General features: G+C 43.7%; 1 protein-coding gene across 1 annotated transcript in view; it reads right to left on the reverse strand.

Moving 5' to 3' along the window:
* Positions 1–4,436: 4,436 nt before the first annotated feature.
* Positions 4,437–24,887, reverse strand: part of LOC126524323 (branched-chain alpha-ketoacid dehydrogenase kinase-like) — a 117,347-nt gene continuing 96,896 nt past the window's right edge. Inside the window, exons 8-11 of the mRNA XM_050172658.3 lie at positions 22,542–22,670; positions 21,781–21,873; positions 19,701–19,862; positions 4,437–6,605 (exon numbers count right to left, since the gene is read on the reverse strand). Of these exons, the coding sequence (XP_050028615.1) occupies positions 6,461–6,605; positions 19,701–19,862; positions 21,781–21,873; positions 22,542–22,670 (529 nt within the window). The 3' untranslated portion in view covers positions 4,437–6,460. The remainder of the gene's footprint in view (positions 6,606–19,700; positions 19,863–21,780; positions 21,874–22,541; positions 22,671–24,887) is intronic.

The following is a 24,887-nucleotide window of genomic DNA, read 5'->3' on the forward strand; positions in this document are numbered from 1 at the left end:
TTGTTCCGTTGTGTTCGGTTTTCGGCATCATTAAAACGTGCCTCTAGTTTTGAAATTAGTAAGCGAGTAGCTTTAGTTGCGTTGGCACAGATAGCTTCTGTATCTGTTTTAGGTGTTAGAAGGCTTTCATAACGGCTCTCAAGTTCGGCCATACGTTTGCCAAGGTCAGATACATTTCGGTCTGTTGCTAATAAGTGAGATTTTAGATCTTGAACCTCAGAAATAGGCTTGGACTGGCCAGTAGATATCTTCTGTAGCTCAGCAAGGATAGCTGCAGTATCCAGACCCGGGTTAGTTTCTATATCACCGGAAAGCAGGAGCAGCAGGGAAAAAACAACATGAAAACAATCAGCAACAACAGCGTTGAGGCACTGTGGCTTGGCAGCTGTACAAAGAAGTAGTCATTAGACTTTTTGGCAAAGAGGCTTAGACTTTCACCAACCTGCATTACGAAGATGAAAGGATTAGTGGCCTGCACAGTGGCAAAGCTGCCAAGCCCACAAAGTGCCACTGGTGGCTACTCCTGTTTTATAGCGGGCCCTAGTAGCGATGTCGGATGCGATGGCGCTTCCCATTCTGCTGCGAGAGGCGAGTAATCCAACGCCGAGTGTATCGTTGTTTCAAAGACGGGTAAAACGTCGGCAGTGGCTCGTTGACAAGTGCCTGACATATCCACGCTCAGAAGGGTTGGCAAATTTGAAGGTGCGGTCAGTGGTGTAGTCACCAGTCCAGGAAGGAAAACACACGCGATGAGTGGACCAAGCACCTGCATTATGAAGACGGAAGGACTAAAGGCCTGCACAGTGGCAAAGCCGCCAAGCCCACCTGAGGTGAGGAGGAGGCTCACAGACCGAGTTGAGGTCTGATGCTGGGGCCGGTGCATGCTGATGATCAGCACGAGTGGACGCAGTCAATGTGGGAGAAGACGCAGAATGACGCGATGGTTCAAATGGCGAGAGCTGTTGTGACTAAGCGCTCAAGGTGACCTTGTGAGCTAGGATGGCTGCCCGCAAGTCCTCGCAGAAGTCGGGGCAGAGGGATGGCAACTGGAGCCTGGAAAGCAGCCGGAGCCTGGAACCTTGTTGAGAAGGAAGTGGCTGTCCAACTGGATGAACCAGATGTCCTGCATGTCGATGTAGAATTCCCGGACACCCTACAACCACGGGACCTCTGCCAGACCACATGACACCATATCACTCGCCTTGGTTTGCCTTGGTAGAGTTGGCACTGGCATGGCTGGGTTCAGATGTTCGGGTTACCAATTTGCGGTTTGATATCAGTCAGGTGCGCGGGTAGTGTAGTCGGAAAGATTTAAGTGGTAATTAAGGATGGAAGTGGCCAAGGGAGTTTTGGAGCATGATAGGTAAGACTCAACATGAGTGAAATACAGACAAATGAAGAAAATATGTTCTCTATTTGATTTCGCAGAACACTATTAGGTTACGCCGAATCAGTTCTGCAGAAGCATGCAAGTTTACTAAAGGAAAAAAATTTCATACACCCATCAAAGGAGACTCACATTCATTCCACGGAAACCACTACTAGGTTACATACTGGACATGCCAACTAAATGTCACCAATAAAAAAATATAACCAAGGGATTTACACAAACAGTACTACTCTTGGTAGGCTTTTGTTACTGTTAGTCAGGAGGTTATTTGATCATTGTGTACAAGCAACAAATATTTAAGTTTAATTGCCTAAGAATAATTACCTCACTTATTGGATAATGCAAATACTAGGTTGCTTTAAATCCAGTGATCACTCATTTTCAACATCCTCCATAACTTTTCGATGGACAATCGTCGATTAGTTAGGTAGACGTAGTCGTGCACAATGAACAAGAAATACCGGCTGTGACAACCATGAACACCCATCAACATGCAGTGAACACCGTTAGCGTAAAGCCCTTAGTTATTTTTTAAATTCTTGGTTACATTCAGTTGGCATAGCAGAGTACCACAGAATAAATGCAAAGTTATTTAGTATGTCGCTTTGTCTGCCAGTATTCCACACAACTTGACAAGAAAACTTATATTTATGAAAAGAATATAGGAAGAAAAAGTGTCCAGTGCCTTTCTGACCAGTGTCGCCGACCAATATTTTGCAAAAGCTGGATTATTAGGGCTGCCTCATTAAGTCTATGTAATATTGCGACCAACATATTCTGAATGCCAAACGATGATTTCTGAAATTTTTTTGGCTCGTATCTGCACAAGTCGTGTCGTGAATATTATTGCCACGAACGCTATTTTTGTTACTCACGTATTCTCTGGCCCATTACAACCTCCATTCGGTTGCTGCAGTAGACTAAAACCAAAACTTTACATCCTCGGTTTGCATTTTGCGGCCACAAAAGCCTGATTTTGTATGGTATGGTCGTGCAGAATACAGAGAACCTGGATTCAAAACGTGAGTGATGATTACAGTTGCCACTAGATATTTCTGGTCAGGAACATTTACGAAAGATAGCAGATCATTTGACAGCGTACTGCACTACTATCACAGTAACGGGACGTAGTGCATGTGCGAAATATACTTAAATGTTGCACGCACGGTATGCACCATTTAATGCTGCCGATTTACCAATGGGGCATGCAAGTGAGCCCGAAAATGTGCAACGTAGACCGTACAACTTATTCATTCAGCTGGGAGCGCAGCTTTCTTTCCCAACAGCCTCATAAAAAGAGTGCCAGTTCAAACAATCTTTAGCTCGCCCGCATATTACACAAACGCACAAGACATATAAAACATTTGCAATGCATTGTGCAGCCCAAAGGATTTTCCTTTCCCGGTGGCCATGTTTCAATGCGCCACCAAACACACCCCGTGGAGGAAGGAAAACTATAGGAGGGAGCATTAGGCCACACAGCCAGCCTTGGCAAGCGAATGCTCCATGAAGCCACGGAGCATTCGCCCAACATGTGAGCTCCTGTGTCAAGATCACAGAGCAAGAATCGAGATTTGCCGAAATGTTTGGTGCCCAGTAGCTATGCCAGTAGTTTTTATTCGGTGTACGCTTGTTCAGTTGTCCTGCCGTGGCTCTGCCTGCAGAGCGGTAACACTAAAACCAACCGCGCTCTTTGATGTGCGATCACGTGTTAGGCCGACAGGTTTGGCTTCAATTGCATTACGGTATGCTCCCTCTTGTCTTTTTCCTTCTTCCATGACAGACCCACACTCCAAAGATGCCGACGCTCAAACAGATAGCTCTAACTTGGCTTCTAGGCTAAATGCTAGCCAACACATGGCTGTGTGGTTGTCACTGAACACGAAACTCCCGCCAAATTGAGCTACTTTATTCGAAGTTGGTATTTTGGCCGAAGTTGGCGCAGCTCGGTGGTTTGGCGCAAAATGCTGCAGTTGGCATTGCACTTCCATCCCTGGGTAATGCTGAGACACATTTCCGTTACATCGGTTGTGGCAAACGTCCCCTGACTCAGGCCATTATTAAGTATGTTTCTCATCAAAACTTGCAAGGGAAACTGAAATCATTTCAATCGTTCTATTCATATCACCTTTCACACTATCGTTCAGTGATGTATGTTTGGCACTGACAGACTTTTTAGTAAGCAGCTATACAGCAAGATATCCTATAATTATTCAATATATTAAAGAGGACTTGAGCATGCTTCCCTTTGTTGGGCTGCACATTATTGTCATCACTAGGCTTTCAGGAGCAGATATCAAGAGGACAGTCCATCTCTGCCAAGCAAGCACAGTACAAGTGAGCAATGATGCACAGTGGTCAAAAAGTCGTCTCAAGAAAAGCAATCAAACACAAAGCTTGAATTTTTTGTGTGTCGTAAGAATTTTTCTAAACCATTCTTAGCAGTTATTCATGCAGGAGGCTGGCAACACTGCATGCATGCCAGTCAGCCCAGCGCAGAAGTTGAAGGCCAGACAACATGACACACAGCAACTGTGTCATTGAGATATGGCTGCCAAAAATCCATGTTCCCGTAATATTTAAAATAATATTCTTTACCCCTAAAATCTCGATCTATTCTGCACTTTCTGGCATTCAGCATTGGTAAAGCATGGTCCTCTGCTATTACGTTTCTGAGAACACAAGGGGTCTGTCACACCTTGTATCCTCTATCCTGTCACATTCTCGACAGACACAGCTAGCGGTGGCAGTGTATTGACGCACGCATCAATGACATGCAGTATCATGCGACTGCAACTTGATATTCCAGGAATGGAGATAGCCACCTATTTCAGCTTTCAAAGCTGCACTGTACTTGACAAGTGTTGTAAAGTGGTCACATTAAAGAGCGATAATTATTTCTTGTACTCTCAAAGGACACGAGTCTAATTCATACCACATCACAGTCTGTCCACAGCTATCCATTACAGAAAAAAAAGATAATTTTGTATTGATACTTCTTTAACATTGCATGACCACGAGCAGCAAACAGCGAACCAAAAAACAATGAACCAAAAGCAACAACAGGTCAATTTATTGCATCACCTAAGCCACACTCTTCAGCCTCGCACCCACATGTTGCTACACTGCACAAGCATTTGCACAAGTTTAATGACCTGTGCAATTCTGGCCCCCAAAAATTTCCAGAAAGGTGCCGCCACACTCAAAATCATAATGCAAGATAAGAAAAAAGAAAAACATTACGTGTGGCTGCTGTCTGCTTCATTCGTACTCCAGCTGTAGTAGCTGAGAGGCAAACGAAATGTCAAACTAACTGCCGAGCATGTAACGACAACTTGATGCTTGCACCACTTCACAGCACAGTTGACTAAGCAAGAGTGGGTGAAGAGCAAACAAGGGCCACTCTCCAGAACATCATAAGGGTGTTGCCTCTGTGGTCTGCATAAAGACATCTTTGTGACACATGACCGTGGGGCAGGCGCTTACAAAGTTAACTGGCACAGGCTGTTAAGCCCCCTTGTGTAAAACATTAGAGGCAACACACCTGCTACTGGTCTTTTCCTCAGTTATGAAGCGGTGATTGGCCTAGATCTAATTGACCCTCCCAGTGAGCCTAAATAAAAACTGCAATGACAGACAGCAAGAAAGTCGTGAGGTGGAAATAAGTGATGAAAGGGGAGACACAATTGTGCAACCTTTTGACACGTGGAGATAAACATCCAAAACAAGTTGGCAACCACCTCAGTTGTCTGTAGCTCCAATGGCAGGGACCTTTCCAGCTCTGGCGGTTGATGGCACGTTTCGCAAAGCACCCCACGACGACATGCAGCACACATCTGAGCCATTTAGCTATGTGGCCATCACATGTGACAGTTACAGCAGCGCATCCGAGTAGGAGGCGACAGAGCACGTGCACACACACGGTGTTTACAACCTTCACAAAACTGATAGAGCCACGCCTCTGCATAACTCCTAGCTGTTCATCAAAACGTCATTAAAGCGTGACGCGTGTACATGGATACATCTGTGGTGCTAAGAAATGTGCAGCAAAAGAATGTGTAGCTTGCATTAGTTACCTTCTAGCAGACTGCAGTTTACAAGCGGCCTCTCAAGTTTAGCAGCACAAAAAAGCATGAAAGCTCTTTAGGCCTTCATGCACCCAAACAACACGAAAGAACAGAGGTAAACAAGGCTTCTTTCTCACATTCCTCAAAGCAGCACATTTCAAGTGGTGTCCTAACAGTGGAGGCAGAGTGACAAGAAAAACAAAATAAATGAGAATATACGAGGCATCAGGAAACACTACTGCAATCGCAACAAAATTGCATTTATTTACAAGCAATGAAATAGTACCTGCACCTTTTGTCCAACCATGCTCCCACCAACGCCCACACTGCAAGGAGCCGGCTGAGTGGCATTAATGAACAATATAATGCTATTCAAAATTTAAACCCTCATCTTCGTCAAAATTTTACATGACTGCACTTGCACAGCAGTTGATCTACCTGGTTAAAAAAAATAATAATTATAAACAGGTCTGATTGTGTGCAGTAAACATATTTTTCAACAATAAAACAGCTATGATGCACTGTACAGTGAGTGATTAGCCCAACATTTCCAGCAAACAAAAGCAAACTAATCGAAAGCCACTCTTATGCACATGTTCTGTAAGGCACCGAGGCCTCTCGTCACCCAGCTGAGTAAATTTGCGGGCTTTGAAAACCGTCACTATTCTCCTACAAGTCTATGCGAGGAACAGAACCTCACACCACACTCCTTGACTAGAAGTCACCAGCACTTGTCCACGACTTCCAGCTCAGTCTTCTCAGCACACCACTTCATGCAGCCCAGTGAAAGCACTTTCCACAAACTGAATTTTTTTGCAGTTGGCTCCACACTTGGATTAAGGACGAAAGAAAACACTGCTTGAAAATCGCGAGATGAAAGTCCCAGAGCAAAAGGGTGTGGAAAAAAGTGGTAAATGGAGCCACTAGAGGCTGCCATTCCCTGGATGAAGGCCGCAGGCGGTGGCATCGTCTTGACGACCTGCTCACCACTGGAAGAAGACCCTCAGATACGGAAGCTCTCGCATTTGCCGTCGATATGGCGCAGGCGTAGGTAGACGTCAGTGCCGATGCCCTGGAGCGTCTCGAAGGACAGCGTACCACCAAGGTACTCGGCATAAGCACGAGACGTGGGAAGCCCGAAGCCAAACCTGGGTGCGGGAAAAAGGGTAAATATCTTAAAGTACTGGTGTGCCAGTAAAAAGAACAAATGTTAAGAGAGGACGTGGAACACAGCAAGAAATGCATCTCAGGACAACAAAGCAGCTGGAACAAATTCTTTCTGGACTACCAAAAAATCCAACATATTGTACAAGTCTGTTTATTTACTTTATTTATTTACTTACATACCTACAGCGCCCAATGTTGGGCATTAGAGTAGGGGGAAGGAGTATACAAATTATGGAAATACAGATAATTGATGTTACAAAAGGATAGATCTCATACACAATACAACAAAATATTGATATTGAAAACACAGTACTTAACACAACATTACACTAGAGGTTATTATGAAATACAATATAAGTACACTTTAGTACATAATACGACGCAATGATATTAATAATAATTATAATAAAGTAATGAAAAAAAAAAGAACAGCAAGTAAGGCAAAAAGCCGCGTACAGGAAAGGTTAATCTCCTATTCTGTCCGAAGCTAAACACATTTTAGAACTAAAGATATAAATGTTTCGACAACAAAGTTTCGAACACAGATGGCGTTGCTGTAACAATTTCGAGCGGCAGTTTATTCCAATCATGTACAGTTTTTGGAAAGAATGAATGCTTATATAGGTTGATACGGCATTTATACTCTTGCACCTTTAGCGGATGATCTGTTCTAGGCGATATGTAGCTTGGGTTCTTTATGTATATGTCACTGCACAAACCAGTCTTGCCTGTGTAAATATTGAAGAAAAGTTTAAGCCGCAAATATTTCCGTCGGTTCTCGAGAAGTGGCCATCCCAAGTTAACATGTATTTGTGATGAGCTGTGAGTGAAATCATAGTTGGCAGTAACGAACCGGGCGGCGCGTTTTTGTATTCGTTCCAGTTGGTTAATGGCTGTGTTTGTCTCTGGGTCCCAGGCAGAGCTGCCGTACTCTAACATCGGACGAACGTTTGTTAAATAAAGCGTTTCCTTTACCTTATGGGGGGCTCTCCAGAAATTACGTTTTAGAAAATTTAACATAAGACTAGCCTTTAACGCCACGCTCTCTATATGGTCATTCCAAGAAAGATTATTTGTAAAGACAACGCCTAAGTACTTGTAACTAGTTACCTCGATCAATGGTTCACTGTTTAGAAAGTAATTTTTAACAAGTGGTACCCTCTTGTTAGTGAAGCGAATGACATTGCACTTGGCAGAGTTTAATTTCATGCTCCAGCTGTCGCACCACGTGGACACTGTTAGAAGGTCATTTTGTAAGATACTTGAATCGGCAGGGGACATAATGGTGCGATATATGCAACAATCATCAGCATACAGGCGTATGTGACTAGAAAGATACGTTCCTATGTCATTTATGAATATTAGAAATAACAGTGGGCCCAAGACGGACCCCTGTGGAACGCCCGATAAGACTTCAGTCTCTGATGAGGTCAGTCCTTCAAGGACAACGCGCTGCTTTCTACCAGTAAGATACGCCTCAAGCCATTTCATCAGTGATGCTGGAATTTCGATGGCAGACAGTTTTGTGAGTAGAAGGTTATGTGCAACAGAATCAAAAGCTTTATGAAAATCCAGAAATACGCAGTCAACCTGGTGTCCGTTATTTATTGATGATGCGATATCATGGGTGAATTCGATTAGCTGAGTGTCACATGAGAATCCCCGGCGAAACCCATGTTGCGTGGGGCAAAAGAATCCGTTGCTCTGTAAGTGACTCGTTAAGTTGGTATAAATTATATGCTCTAGTAGCTTACATGAGACGCTAATTAGTGAAATAGGTCTGTAATTTTTTGTCTTTGTCTTGTCGCCGCCTTTGAATACAGGTACTACGTTACCACTTTTCCAATCTTTAGGCAGGGACCCCTCTTCGATAGATGCCTGAAAAAGAATTACTAGAAATGGGGCAACGGATGCAGCACAGTTCTTTAAGACATAGTTTGGAATGTGGTCAGGACCAGATGCGGAGCTAACTTCAACGTTCTTGAGCAGTGAAGCAACTCCCTGTTCTGTTATGTCTATGTTTTCCATTTGTTCGAAGTCGGTAGGAATTGGTAAGTCTTTCACAATAGCAGCAGTGCCGGAAAATATTGATTGGAAGTAGTGATTGAAGTGCTCAGTTTTGCTGGTTACGTCATCACCGTAATTTACGTCATCTATAGTATCAGGCACAGTTACATTGTTGTTCCCTTTACTTTTGACATACTTCCAGATATCTTTCGGATTAGATTTTATTTTATCACCTAATGTGCACAGGTATGTAGCCTCAGCGTTCCTCATTTCTTTGTTGATAGTCTTGCTTAGGTCTTTCATCTTAAGATACGTGTCGGAATCCGGGCATGCGCAATATTTGTGATATAATCGGTGCCTTCTGTTAATAATTGATCGAAGGTTGTGGTTCATCCATGGCTTATCAGTTTGCCGTCGGGACGATACGATGCGTGATGGGACGTAAACTTGAACTAATGACAATAGCTTAGCTTTAAACAAACACCAGGCAGAATTAACGTCGATGTTTGAGGTGTGTCGACGAAATTCAGGTAGAAAGCCGTCAAGTTCCAGAGATAGCGATGAGTAATCTGCTTTATTATAAAAGAACACCTTCCGTGGCGGTGGGCTTTTTCGGCGCATAGCAGTACACGTTAGTTTTGCAGTAACGACTTCGTGGTCGCTTATACCGGGAATTACGGTGACGCTGGACACAAGATATCGATCGTTACAGAGGAACAGATCAATTATGCTTTCATTAGCTGATCCTAACCTTGTTGAGCGCTCAACAAACTGGAACAGAGAGTTGGCTTTTATCAGCTCGCAAAATGCTGTGGAAATAAGAGACGAGGAATTGTTTTGCAGTTGAAAGTTTTCCCATTTAATATGGGGAAAGTTAAAGTCGCCACCAAGAATAATATTTTGGCACATTTCTTTCTCGTATTTTATTTGGGTACTGAAATTTCAGAATGTTTAGAGCATTTTGGTTTTATATGACCAAAATGACCCCAAACCGAAGTACTTATTTTTAGTGATGTTATACACCGACAAAACTTTCTTTTCTGTATTGCTGCCCCAAAATAGCCCCTAGTATCATACTTGGACTAGTATTATATGTGAGATAATATGGTAACATCTGAAAGCATGAATTGTGGCAGCTCATGAAGCACAAAAAGAAAATGACGCCAGCCCCAGCAAAAATACCAACAAAATTTTTCACTGGCTTAACAGAGCAGTCATATAGGTTCTATTAGAAATGTATTGGAACTGTATGGGGTTAATTTAGATTCTATTGGTGTCAATAGGGTCCAATAGGCAACATTTATTTGTTGCCTATTGAATGAGTAGAGTGCATTGGTACCGATAAGGTGCGATAGGAGACATCTATTTGTTACCTATTGGACCGATAGGTTTGTATTGACACCTAAAGGCCTAATGACATCTATTTGACCAATAAGTTCGTATTGGTAAGCGGGAGCTACTTGACTACATGTTTCCTGTTGGACAGATAGCGACCGGAAGCATAAATGATGAAGCTGGAACTACATCCAACAGTGCAAATTTCCCAAATCAGTTCATTGTACAACTAGGAGAAGCATACAATAAAGCTGTGGTGGTCTTCAAAATTGTAAACGTCAAACTGCACGCAATTACAAATTCATCGGCAATCTCCATTTTCTTTCTGCCCTTTTCGACCTGGGTAATAACTGCAGCCATATCCTGTAGCATAATAAATTTCTGATTTTTTGCTGGAGGCAGCATCCTAGCAGGCTGACAAAGCAGGCAGTCTGATTGCCGTGCACAAACAGCAGATGCGCCAGCCACACACAGCAACGATGCTGCACGCACACCACCATGTGAGGTGGTACACAGAGCAGTATCGTCATTGGGGTTGTACGAGCCTTCCCATGTGGATGTCGATCTGGCTAGTCAGTGGGTATGAGTCAGCATGCCAAGCTGGCATTAGCACATGCTGTGATGGCATGCAGGATTATAGAATATGCCCACTGTGAGGTCAGCTCCGGTTTGTGTATTTCTTTTAGCAATTAGATATGCTAATATTGCATTTTTGGTCCGGACACTAACAGTCACCTGTTGCGACGGGCAAACCATTATTATCACCATCATCATCATCGATGTCGCCTGTTGCAAAGTGCTGTGGTGGTAGTTTACGCAATTTAAGGAATGCGTTTCATCAGTTTTTGGACACAGTGTTATGTGAGTAGATTGCCTGCGGACTGTCCTTTCAGAAAATTTCATAAATGAGGGATTGTTGTAAAAAAAAAGTTATATTGTTGCGAGACCCGAAATGCATTCACCAGGAATCCAAAAATATTTCGTTACAGCAAGCATTTCATTGCCTTTGGATATCATTATCGTGGTTTCGACTGTATATGCTAGTAGTTTTACATGGTGAAGCAGTCTGGATTGACCGTTTTTGTGAGCAAGGAGCGGAAAAGGCCTTAGATGGAGTACTATATGCTGCATGTTTATACCATTTTAAGTCTATGAAAATTACTCCATTATTTATAGCTGTGAACAACTTTTAATGGTACTTCCTTTATGATATAGGTGAACATTGAAGGTTTTTTTTTTCCTGATACACACAGATGCAAGACATTGTCTTACAATGTGCTGTGCACTCATCAACTACCATATTTACCAAAGTAAGGTCACAGGCCTTTTCAGGAGTTTCTACCAGTGTGTCTTAATACTACAATATAATGTATGTGTGTGTGCATGTCTGTTTTACTGTATGTTCAAAAGTACTAAAAACACTCCGTAGCAGCATTTGTGGCAATGCTTTCTTTAAACAGCATAGAAACGACAGCAACCAATTTCAACTGACCAAATTCCACAAGGGTCGATTTATGGGCAGCATGCCATGTGGCCCATGACTGGACATGAAAGCTATGCAGCATTCAGAAATCCCCACCCAGTAAGATAACAATGTGGCAAATGAGTGCAACGGCCATGCTACTGACCTTCTGGAAATGGTAAAAACCACACTTCTGATCACATGTGGCTCTGTCATCCCATACTATGTCCACTATGTTAGTGCAATGCTATACCTGTGCTGTGCAGCAAAAAGGGCATTTGAAGTCACCTAATGGCTGTCTCCTTTAATGTCACAGTCATCAGCCAATCTCTCGCAGGAAAAAGGCTGCCCCTAGCATCTCGAGTTATGTGCTCATCGGTCGTGAGCCAACTCTGTCCTGATAAAATTCTCTAATCTCTAATCTTCCATCTCCTTGGCATCCACTATGTTTTCTCTAATAGACCACTACATGTCTGTTGCAGACCTCACTTGATCTGCCCACCTGGACTTCTTTCGCTCAATCTGAACTAAATCAGCCACGCACGCATCTGCTGTCTAATTCAAGCTGCTCTCTTCCTTTAACATGTCACATTTTGCTCCATTGCTCAGTGCGGTCTATTGCTTGTTGCACAACTGATTTGTACAGTCATGCACACAGTCAAAAATAGGGACTGGGCAGAAAAACACCACCAGAGTAAAAAAGTTACCGTATTTACATGATTCTACCACGTCAAAGATTGTAACACATACTACCGCCCAAATGTTTAAAAAATAATAACTTTGTGCTGATTCTACTGAACACATCGAGTAACGAAACCTGAGTCGACGCGCACTTTCTTGAACCATTTTATAGAACACACAAAGACACACAGACACACACACACAGCTTCATTTTAGCGGCTAGTCGCTATTGGAGTCCAATCACACCTCCTCCTCGCTCTCTGCCGACCACAGAAAGTCATCTCCAGTTACACTTAAGGGGGGACGCGGCCCTTGAAAACCGAAAAATCGCGAGAAAGTCGATTTTTGAAAAACCTTATTTTTGGGTTGTATGTCTCATAAACTACCTGTTCTGTAATTATCAGCGCCTAATTCAACCGTAAAGTACCAAAAAAACGCTACTTTTGAGGCCACCGCGGCCCACAAAACACGCGCAAATGCCGAAATGAAGTCAAACTTCGCGCGCGCGCCATTCCCGGCCCATGCGGCCTGCCCGCGCCATATTGGTGTCGTTTTGACCGCGAATTCTTTGTCTTTATTTTGCCGCCTTGCAAAATGGCATCGTCGGCGCGGTTGAGGCGCTATTGGCGTTTTCCCGCGATGTGATGCGGAGCGCTGATTGGCCGGAGCAGCGCGTTCAAATCCCGCGGGCTAAAGCGCGCCCGCCATTGGCTGCTGCGCGGGCGGCGGCGGCTGCTCAAATCTCGCGGGCGAGAGCGCGCCTGCCATTGGCTGCTGCGAGGGCGGCGGCGGCTGCTCCCTTTGATGGCGCGCCCGCCGCGCTCGCGTCGTTGTTGCCCCATGCTCCGACCGCTTAAACATGAGCTTGCGAGCTGCTCATCGCCTTGCGCTATCTTTTAGATTATTTGCTCAGCTTTATTTTTTTTCGCTAGTTCGCTGCACGCGATGCCGGCAAAGCCCAAGACAGTGCAGATGTTCAGTGCGCGGGAGCGCGATATGCGTCTTGTACGAGCATCGAACTTCCGATCTTCCGTAGCGAGTGCCGACTGCGTAGACGCTTTTCAGCGGCGGAACTGTGCTTTCGGCTGTCGCCAGTCGAAAATCCGACATACTGATGTGCCTGGAGCCGCAAGATCGAGCTAATTAGAAGCTCCGCAGGAGCTTTCTAATAAAAAAACACGTGTTCAACTTTAAGGCCTGTTTTCTCGGAATGGATTTTTTCGCTAGTAGTGGTGCTGGGGAAGGCGATATCTCAAGAACCGCTCTTCAGATTTGTATGCCGTTTTTTTTATTATGTTCCTGAATGACTTTGCCAGGGGGTAACAGGCTTCTTTTTTTGAAAGCTGGTGCAGTTAATTTATAATAAGCAATTAATTTTTGATTAATGTGGTCATTACTGGCTACATCAAATTCAATGTTGTCTTAAAATTTTTTGGAGGGGAAATTAAAGAAAAGGGCTCTTTAGCCCCCTGGGATATCTATCAAGGAATCATCACAGTGAATTTCACCTTCCTACGATGTGCTGGCATTTCTCCAGGCTCTTCCTCACGCATATACATGAATCACCTAGTTAGACCTCAATAACTCTGGAACTAATAAGCGTATCTTCATGAAACTTTGCAGTTCCTCATAGTTCCGTGGTGTGAACGTACCCTGAAAGTTTCATCTGGATATCTTAAAAAATAAAAAAGTTCGGTCTCAAGGGTAGCCTCCCCCCTTAATACATTAGAAGTGCCACACTTCTTGAAGGCTCGTACAACCACCGTTTGTGGGAGAGCATTCCCCGAACCACGCAGCCACCTTGCGCCATCTCTAAGTGTCGCTTTTTTCAGACGACACATTCGATGGCAATGTGGCTAGCTGCCTTGCACTGAACGTTTTTATTTAGTAAGAATCAGTTTGCTTTTTGATTTTGAGTGGAATTAGTTACGATCTTAACGCACATGCAGATTTGAACGCACCTTTTATTCGAAACGTTGCATGCTAGAATTGTGCAAATACCTTATTCCTAGCACTGCTACCTGAAGAATCCAAACTTTTCAACTGTGCATGAGTGAACTAGATATCTAGATCTTCGATGTCTTTCACTAAATGGCAACATTACTTCTCCAGGAAAGACAGTGCATTTTTTTGACAAGTTATACCCACTTTTCCGTATTGGGTTTGTGTATTTCTACCCTCTTTGCAGGCCGATCTTGGAGATAGTTCATCTAAAAATGTGGGTCGATCCCTAGGGAAGTGTAGTCTAAAGCACTCCAGTGGTACTCCAGTGGGTATGTGAAGCCTAAAAATCTGAGCTCATACCGGTGGCACCATTGTGCTTTACCAGCGGTATCAGTGACATCGGTACCTGTAGTACTGGTACCGGTGGTAAGGGGAGCGTCCTTGCATTGTTCCCTCGTGACAGCTTTTGAGACGCTGTCATTGAGATGCTGTATCTCAGATTGAAGATGCGGATGTTGTCCTTTGAGATGCTGTGGACCTTTCAGAAAGAGTTATATAATTCATATACCCTATCGTAACCCCCAACTCACTCAGGAAGACGTCTTTCATCAAAGTCAGCTAGAGGTTGAATGGCCTTACAACTTTTCTGCTGTGCATGCGTGGACTATAGTTGAAATTGGTACGACAATGCTTGCCAATAGGCATTAGTGTCCAACTCTCTTGGCACAGTTACATGTGGCACCCTGGGGCCAAGCATCCTGGTAGCCGACTGCACTGTGCTAACACACAGGCATGCACAGTCATGCTTCACCATCTTGGCTTAATAAACAGAGGTGCAGCTTATGCAATGGTGTAATTTGCATAAAAGCTTTTACTTCAAGAATGTGTGTACAAGGTCAAATGTGAGGAAGCATGCCAAATGGCTCTTTCTGCCATATGTCTACCACGAAGTCTGTAAATAGTGACCAAATCACAATTCTAATATTATAGCAACGCAACTGAATTGTCATGATTATGTTGCATTAAAATGTGCATGGATGTTTGCGTGAACATCTCTATGTTGTCCAATTCAAAATGCAACTTTAACAGCTAGCTTCCCCAATAGACAGAAATTTTGGTGACCCAGGCACATCAATTCACTGCTGCATTCTGTGCATGTCAGCTGTGCACGCATATCTATGCAAAACATTAGGATTTATTCCAGACTTTCGTTGTGTGTCCTGCTGGGTACCCTCAATAATAATAATAATAAAGAAATCAGGTCTTCAATGGTGGGCTTTGAAACTAGGTTGCCCAACCCAACAGCCTGATGCCACAGACATATGCATAGCTCCGAAGAAAAAAAAAAAAAAAGAAAGACCTTGCCAACCTTTCTTTTCTGCAAGCTAGTGCATTGACACACTTTGCTACTGGTTTGCATCACATAGAGACAGTTTCCTTATAGGGGGTTACCATGCCAGTTTACCCTAGCGGGTGTTGCATCTACTTCTGTGGCATGTTGCACGTGCGAGTATTTTATTGTTTCTACTTCAGATGGCGTAAGGCGACTCCGCGACTCCCCAGAGCGGACGCAAAGTAAAAACACACTGAAACATTAAAACATCTCATCACATCCACTGTGCAGCAAATGTTTGATGTTAAAGAGGCCCGAGGCACTTTTCATTGAAGTAGAAAAATGCAGTTGAAGTTAAAATAGACTACTTCAGAAATATTTTGCAGCAAGAAATACTTCAATCTGTGCAGCAGAAGCGGAGTTACTGGCTATCGAGACCCATCTGTGATCCCCTTCGCAGTGGTCCCACTTCAATGCCTTGCACTGTGAAGGCTACGCGACAGAGCAGAGCGTGCCCACGAAGCTCCGCCTACTAAACGTGATCATGGCGTGCAGTTCAAATTTGATTTTGTATGCTCACGTAGACGCCATTATTTCCGGTTTTGGCATCTACAACGTGCCAAATGTGGTTGTCCTCAGCTAGCCATAGTGTGCTCAGTGAGTGAGCTCATTACGGCACCCCGCGATGGCTGCAATAGCTATGCTATGTAGCAGACCGCCGCTAACTGCAATTGTTGAGCATATGCATAGCATTTGCTTTGTGCATGACAGGACTTGAGCGCATGCCCATGTGCTCCAGCCTGGCCATGCTACATGCTGTGGACTGGCTGTGTCCAGCAGCAACTTGACTGGCAAGCAGGCAGCAGGCACATCCAACTTCCGCATCTTGAAGCACTGTCAATAGCTTACTGCAAAGCGATGTCTGCCAAGGTGTCTAGCCAGGAGTAATAGCATGCTGGCCAGCGTACGTGTGTCCTATCCAAACTAATCCAAATTGGCGAGACCCAACTTCTACAACACTGATGGGCAGGATGGCCAGAGTTTAACACTTTCATGACCGTGCCTATTCCCATCAATAGCACATTATCGATGGTTACAAATTCAGATTTTGCCGCTCTGAGCGCTTCTGGACAGCTAGCACCATCTAATGGGTTAAAGAGAAACTATTTTATAGGTTTCATTGTTCTGTTTCTCTTTTCTACCACGTGGGATCTTTAAAGCGCCATCACAGTATGGGTGATGAGCACTTGTAGTTTTGAAGATGGCATCGACGTCGCGTGCCGCTGCTCCACAGAAATGGCGAAGCAGCAAAGACTTGGAAGATGACTTCGATTCGTCAGACTTTAGTGTAGATGGCGGAAGTGCATCAAACCGTCCCGGAACGTCAACAGGTATGCGCCGGTGATTTTAGCTTTCTTCTCAGACCGTTTCATCGCTGCCACACATTGATCCAAGTATATCCAGCATGTTCTAAACATCACAGTTCTTATCTGCAGGGTGTCAACATTGTTCAGGCAGGATCCAACAATAGAATTAATGGCCGGCGGCTGCACAGAAAGTGGAGTTTTGTGCATGAAGACGGTCGGCAGTGGACCTTGGCATCGTGCTCTGGAGTGCCATGCAGCGGTTCACGAGGGCGTGGTGGTTTACTAGGGCTAATGTTTTCCTATGTGTATAAATAAATTTTGTGCATACAGAGCTTATACGCTTGCAGGATTATTGCATATAGCCCCTATGTTCAAAATGTATACAGTCACCAACTGATTTTTCGGACTCCGAAAATTCGGACATGCTCGATTATTCGGTCTGCTTCGCGGCACCGCTATTTTCCCCATAGACCATAATGTATAACAACTGCCAAAAGTTCGGACATCTTGCAACCTCTCGTCTCATTTTTCGGACACTCCTTGGGCCAACTCGATAGAGAGCACCATGCACCGACTCTGACTGGTGCTTGGTTTGACTTGCTGAACGCCATTCTTTTTTTTGAACGGAGCCTCCTAGCCGCCCCACGAAGGGGCGCTACTGCAAATCATCCCCGCTCATCATCATCGTTTCTGCCTGGTTCGATAGAGTGGCTACAGCAGGTCCAGTCTCAGCTTAGTAAGCCATGTCAAGACAATCCAGCAGCTCATTTGTTTCTTTCTTCGTACACAATAGTGTGAGTAGGCCACGTTTTTCGTTTGTGCAACTGGTGTCGGCGTGGTGGTGTTTGCTTTGTGTGCTGTGTAGAGGTTGCGGCGATCCAACGTGGCATACGGAAACATCGCGTCAAGTGTTTAATGACGCCGACAGTGCCCATGCAGACTGCGCTGGGGAATGCTGGCAAGCGGGTGCTGGGAGGCCTAGGATTTGTCGCCTTCCGATGTGCTCCCTACTGACACCGAAAATGTTCTGCCGAGACCTGCGCAGTGGTTGCATTGCGATTCAGGACACCGTCTCATTTGACAGTTTCACAGGTGCTGATACTGCTGTACTGACATGCGCAGAACTCGACGGCAGAGAGATCATTCGTCATGTTTCTGCTGCACCACCGGATGATGACTCCAAGTCGGAAGATGACGCACCATGTGCTACGCTGCCATCACATGCGGAGCGCGTACAAGCAGTGACTGTACGACCCTCTCAGAGATTCAGGCTTATCTGATTGCGCGTAAACGGAACAGCGTGCAACAGCGCATTCACAATTTCTTCAAGCCTACTGTTGAGCCTGAATAAGTGCGTGGAAATAAAGGATTTCTTTTTTTTTCTTAATCTGCTTTTTCGGACACCTGTTTATTCAGACATTTCCGCAGTCCCCGTGAGGTCCGAATAAACGATCGGCGACTGTGTTTTGAATTTTTTGAGTGTTCATTTTGTGCAAAGCAACATTGATGTTTTATGAATATTTTTTGTTTTTGTTGCAATCTTTTTTGTTTAATAACATCTTTCATACTACTTTTAATATATATGTTGTTTGAAGTTAATGCCATTCGAAAGATCATTCCTTCCTCTACAATTTCATACCATACACTTTAACATCAAGCATTTTCTGTGGCAGAAAAATATTTATTTCCTGGACCACCCAAAAACTACCGATTTTCGTGTGGTCATGAAAGTTAATTTCAATGCCGGTGACCCCGGCTGAGAATGAGCAGACGATAGCCGAGCTCTTCTGGAAATACGTACTTCTCATCGAAATTCAAAAGCAAAATTTCGCTTACTTTAGCCTATATATTAAACTGTGTCAATAAATGTACACAATAGTAGCAGCAGGAAGAAGCACACTGATCCAAGCACCCTTTTTTATTGATGTCAGTTACTGGTCAATAGCAGTCGTGTATGGAAAGCTGGTATGTGATAAAATATAGCAGTAGGAAGAGTGAGGAGCACGCTTCTGTTGAAAAGAGAGTTTTTGATAAAAAGGTGACTTCGTGCTCCACTTGCGATCTCCATGCACTGTGCACGACTGCAAAACTTGGCCGAGATGTTCACAGCTTCGTATGCTATTTGTGGACTATGTTTTTTCGCCAAGCCCGAGAAGAGGTTCAGGAACCCTTTAGCATAGATTCCCATAATGCGCAAGATCCACATCATTTTTCTTGAATTGTGCCTCGAATAACCTAGCTGAAGGTTGTCATCGATGTCGTCTGTCATCATCAATGTATCTTGCTTTCATGTTTAATAAACACAATCAACTCCCTTTAATTTGAGTTCGGTTAGTTTGAGGTAATGCTTAATTCAAATGCACTGGAAAGTCCCAATGAGAAACCTTACATTGGCATATGGAATAAAAAAATTTTTCTGTTCTAAGGTGAAAGCATGCTGCTTTGGTTAATTCAACCCCACCAACCCGCACTGGTGCCCCTTTATGCATGCAGCAGCTACTAAAAGCTTGAAAACGAAAGAAATTCTGCAGACAGTGCTAGTGCTTCCTTAGGCGTGAAGCAGTTTTACATTACTTTTGCCCTAGTTTTCTTTTCAGTCAATGTTGAGGCAGTGTTTAAGTATGTCAATGCTCTTTGGCACATGCTGATTAAGTTGCGCTTCGTGAGCAAGAAAAGCAAGTGGATACTACAGATAACTACAAACAATAAAACAAATTTTGTTATTTTGCTGCTCAAGTCCTTCCTTTCTGATAATTCAAGCAAACCTTGTATTTCCACAAGGGCTGAACTAACAGGAGCCAACTGTACTATGTCGTATTGAAGTGGAAAGTTGGGCGACACAGGACAGTGCTCGTCCTGTGTCCTTTCACTCAGTCACCGTTTTGTTCACGCTGTAACTGTTATGAATGTACTATGTCCTTTAGCCATGAGCAAGTTTTCCACGTACCCATGCATGGGTCCTCCAGCTGGCCCATCAGTGGGGCTGTTCATCATGGTGCCCAGCAGGCCACCATCATACTGTGCCTCATAGGAGCCAGCCGTCGAGAAGTGGTACTGCATTATCTGGCCCAGGTGCTCGTGAGAAATGCCACCTCCACGGTCTGATATCCTGCGAGCACAGTTCGGCAGTTTTAAACTTGGCAACAAGCAATTTTATACAAAGGCTCGCTTTTGGTACACCTAGATTGGCCAAAGCATACACGAGCATACATGACACACAAGAAAAACGACTCGTGCATTTTAAGATCCTCCCACAGGAAGTAATCAAATAAGGGCAAACAAGAGACCTATCAGGCAGGAGCCAACGTTTCAATAAAGGGACCTTTTTTCATCAGGACTCCTTGTTCCAAAGTTTGCTTGTTGAAACCTTACTTCCAGGAATTTCCATGTTTAGCCACTGTCGCCTAAAGTCTCCTCCTCCTCCCTGTCAATCCTTAATTTCATTAGCTCTTCTACACAAGTGGCACAATGCTTCACAGCTCTCACCATCCTGGTGAGAGCTGTAATTTGTGCTCTCACATCTTTGCGTTCATTGACAACAGTAGACATCTACAACTGATTTCACTTTTTCTGACAGCCTTTTTTCTACAAGCGCACAGGCAGCAATGAGAGCCACCTCTGAGCCAAAGAGAGAGAAGAGGCAGGGAGATAAACCAGAGATACACCTGGTTTGCTAGCCTGCTATGGGAGAATGTTATTAAGGGTTATGGAAAGAGAATGAAAAGGACAGAAAAAAATACTAACCAAGCTAAAGCATTTTCTTAATCCTTCAAGGAAGAGTAATAAGTCATCACAGCTCAAATTACTGCTGCAACTACTATTATGAGTCTTACAGAATGATTTCAAAAATAACATGACAACATGACACCATAACAGAAAGCATGCTTTACTGCACGCACATAACTTTTCTATTGTACTTTCTATTTAAACACCAAATTACTCGCGAGGTTTTGAACTCAAATGTAGCACGTGGAATGAAAAACAAAGTCTTTGACGAAGATTATCCGGCAAGTCTCCAGCACATTCCAGCAGTCATAGCTGCCACCTTTTAAGTACCTAGAGCATTACATAGCACACAGTATCGCACTGTGTATTTCCTGCTGTTACATATACGATGCAGTGAGGACCACTTGCCATCAAAGCTCAGTTATCCGGCAGATGCACTAGCCATATCATAAGCAATGAAATCCAAAGGCAAATGTCATGTTATGCTTGTCGTGTGTTCCCAAATATGAAGCACAGTGTTTTCTCTAGTACCAGTAGAATTCCGTTAATTAAAACTCCAAGGGGACCAAAAGTTTATTCGAATACAATGCAGTTCTAACCAAGGAGAGCTCCTTTAAACCTGCCGCCCAATCCATGGCGCAGTACCTCAAGCAAAGCAGTTCATCACTGGGCTTGAATTGAAAAAGTTTTCTTTCATCCATCAGCACGCAACCACATGGGCCTCCAGCCGAGGTTTCTGAGGACGGTGGCTGGAGGAAGGGCGCCCGCATGCCCGACCCAATGTTGGAAGCCACACGATCAAGCGGACTGCATGCTATGAAGGGAGGGAGGGCACGAGGTGCAGTAACGTCATCAAGCACGCTAGGGGGCTCCGTCCACCTCCCTGTACATAAAAAAGGAGGGTGCACACTGCTCTGCTTGCTCCGGTTCAATATGGGCTCCCCGTGCGTCTTTCCTCTGCATTTTTACTTTGGCACGTGCCTTTAAAGGTGGCTAGCAATGCATGAAACCCTCACCTTTGGCTCGAGTTTGTCAAAAAGGCATTCCATGGAAGGGAGAAATTTTGTTTGAAATATCCATTCTGTGGTTCTTGGATATCAAATTCGTGGGACATTTTCTCTATTGAAATATACAGGACTTTGTCGGGACCAATAAAGCAGTTCAAATTATCCGTCAATTCGAATTAGGAGATTTCGAATTGTCAACATTTTGCTGTAAATACTTGTACATGGACACACAAGCTCAAATTACGTTCATGCAAATAAGCCAATAAAAAACAAACTAGCAGCTTTGCTACGCACCTGATGATGAAGTCAATGTCATTGTTTGCAATGGTGACAGTCACTGGAGGGAGGCTTGATTCCGGACTGTCCATGTGGTTTTCCACTGTTGCTCTGAGCAGGTCAGAGAAGAAACAAAAAAGCTCTTTTCACAGTCATTTTATAAGGAACAATACTTGAATGGAAAACTTTGTTTTTCTGGTGACCGCACACCTTGCAAGCAAGTTCTGTAAGAAAGTAAGCAGCTTGCTACAGGAGTTCATATTCTAAGGCAAGAAAGTGGGACCTGGCTCCTCCTTGGTAACAAAGTCATGACTAGAAAGAAGCACTGGCTATTGACCAAGCTTCATGCCAGTTGTGCAGTCCTGAGACTCGGCTGTCAACCATATTTCTGGTCACGATTATGCCAATCTTATTTTATTGCAATGGCCTTTAAATGACCTTCTTTCAGAATGTTGAGGACGCACTACAGAAACATCTACGGTATAAACTTGGCTCCATCTCGCTATGCAGCCTACTAAGACACAAAAGCAGCTGCGACCAAACACCTCAGGTGCGCTGGTGAAGGGCTTCACAAAGATTCTGCCATGTGCTGGAGTGATTGATGCTCTGCATCTCGAGAACAAAGGGGACAACACTGAACGCCCACGACGGGTTTTCCTCAACGTACCCTTACTTTCCCTGCAGAAGAAAAGCCCTAGGACTTGTGCTGCAGCTACTGTCAAAGTACAGTGCACCTGCATCAAGGCACCAAAGAATCTCCACTTTGCCTCAAAACTCACCGCACAGCGTTCTTGAGCAGCTCAGGAATTATGTAATCCAAGGGCATCTGAATGTAGGGGAAGGAGCAGTTGAGGTGCCCGTTGTACTTGAAAGGAGGTGCTTTGCCGTACTTGTGCACCGACACTTGCCTAAAGGAAGCGAGAACACAAAACTGTCAGCTGCCAGCAGCAGCACTTCCAGCTTGTCATTTTACCACCACCGTTTATCAATTACTTGAGTGCCCCTTTCGAAGTATTACACAAGGGAGTGTGGCACTGAGAAAGCATACATCGAAACATGGCTGCATGAACATGTAAAACAACTAAGATATTTCACATGATAGAAGAATATTAGAATGCATAAGCTTGAGTATACTAGTTTCTAAAATCAACAGTCAATAGTTGCTTCACGTACAAAGGTTACGTTGGCAATTTCATCTAGTTACTGCCTGCTCCCAAACAAATTTCATAATGCTACATAACAAACCTACACCCACTAAGGCCTAAGCTCATGAGCAAAAAGAAAAAAGAAAAGACAACGCCAGACTTGTTCGATGTTTAAGAATTGTAACCAAATTTTCAACTAAGTTTTGAGTGCCTTACAAACCATTCCTCTCCCCAGAAGAGGAATGCAGTCACAGCACCAGTCCATGTCGTTTCCACATTCCCTTCCTGTGTCTGTTTTCATTGCGCTGCACAAACTTGCACAATTTGCGAAGATCTACCAACTAGCACTGAGCGGATTCTTCTCCCAAAACACCTTCAATACCTAACAATGGCTCGTTCAAGAAATTAACAAAGCTCTGATAGTTTTTGACAATGCATCCAATACTACTCGCACACTTTTAATTTTGCCCAGACTAAGCTCATCGCTCCCAACATGCCCTCCAATTTGAGCACACTAAAGTTTCAATTCCTCATGCAAGTGTTAAAAATTTCTGATGCTGAGCTTTTATTGCCGACACTTTTGGCATTTGCACTGCACAAGTGCCACTGACATTAATGGTTTCCATCAGTTCTAGTCACAAAACCAACTTCACTGTAAAATGTAAAGAAAAACAAGCACACCACTTTGTAACATACTTGTTTGCAAGGTTCACCCAAACCTGGCACTGACATTTAAAAAATTTAAGCAACTATCTTGATGGACAAGTTAAGAACTGAGTACAAAAATGCTTGCCTCTGAAAAGGCCAAAAGTCCAAGTTTCGCTTACAGAAATACATTTAGCACAAGCTTTACATAGGGCTGTGTCATCATTTAAAAACAAGAAAGCACATTAGGTATAAAGTTTGCGTCCAAGTCTTATACCAACACACAAGTGACTCCTTGCTAGCATCAGCAGAGGATCAAAGATCACCGTAACGACAGATTTTTTAATTCACAGTCATTAAATAATTGTGGTGAGACTCAAAACAAGTGGGAAAGCCAAACATGATAAACCATACAGTTACCAATGATGAAAAATATAAGAAATTTTCAAGCATTAGTTTACATACTGTGATAAGTGGCCACAGAATGTCTACTGTATCAATAATCTTGATATTTATGGAAGTTTGTAAAATAAGCCTATGAATTTCAAACTGCATTGACTGAACACTACTTTGACATTACCTGCACAGAATGCATGTTTCAGTAGATATTACACCATGATGCTTGTTCGATTAGCAGTACATGTTATGGAAGTGTGATTTGTTTATTAGACAGCCAGTTTCCAGCAACACTGTGTGGCGATTGCTCGACCTGCTCTGAAGATTTAAAAATTAACTAGTAGTATGTATAAATGCCAGCAAACAGAATCCTATATCTACGGCTTATTAACATCAAGTACCCCAAAAATTTGCATTTCCTAACACCATGAAGCACTATAATATCACAGCCCCAACATGCCTTATTATAACTGTGGCAAATACCATCCTCCAGCTGAGCTATATTTTCAGAGGTAAGTATTTTGCATGACTGTGTGACGATAATGATATGTGGTGTTTTGTGAGGCAAGGGCCAGTCATGGCGGAAGAGTGCCAAGCAATGGTGTTATGTACTCGACGATGCAAACAATGGCAAAGAGTAACATGGCTGACTGTAACAATGTAAAGCAGCTGTATAGGGGCCTAAAACCAGTAGCAAGACATAAACATAATTAAAATAACGGCAGCCGCTTGTGAGGCATGCTATAAACCAATAAGATATACTATGAAGGAGTGGAATACTAAAAATGTAAAAATGCCGCCAGCACTGCTACCTAATTGAGGTCCTTAAGTGCAAGGGCCTGGAGGCACATGCGTTTCAAAGCGCTACTATCGCAGCAGGAGCCTCTGACAAGAGGCCGTGCTACAAAACTTGCGGGCATATAATTTGTAATGCACTAA

Source organism: Dermacentor andersoni, chromosome 3 (assembly GCF_023375885.2).
Source record: "Dermacentor andersoni chromosome 3, qqDerAnde1_hic_scaffold, whole genome shotgun sequence".
Classification (NCBI taxonomy): Eukaryota; Metazoa; Arthropoda; class Arachnida; order Ixodida; family Ixodidae; genus Dermacentor; species Dermacentor andersoni.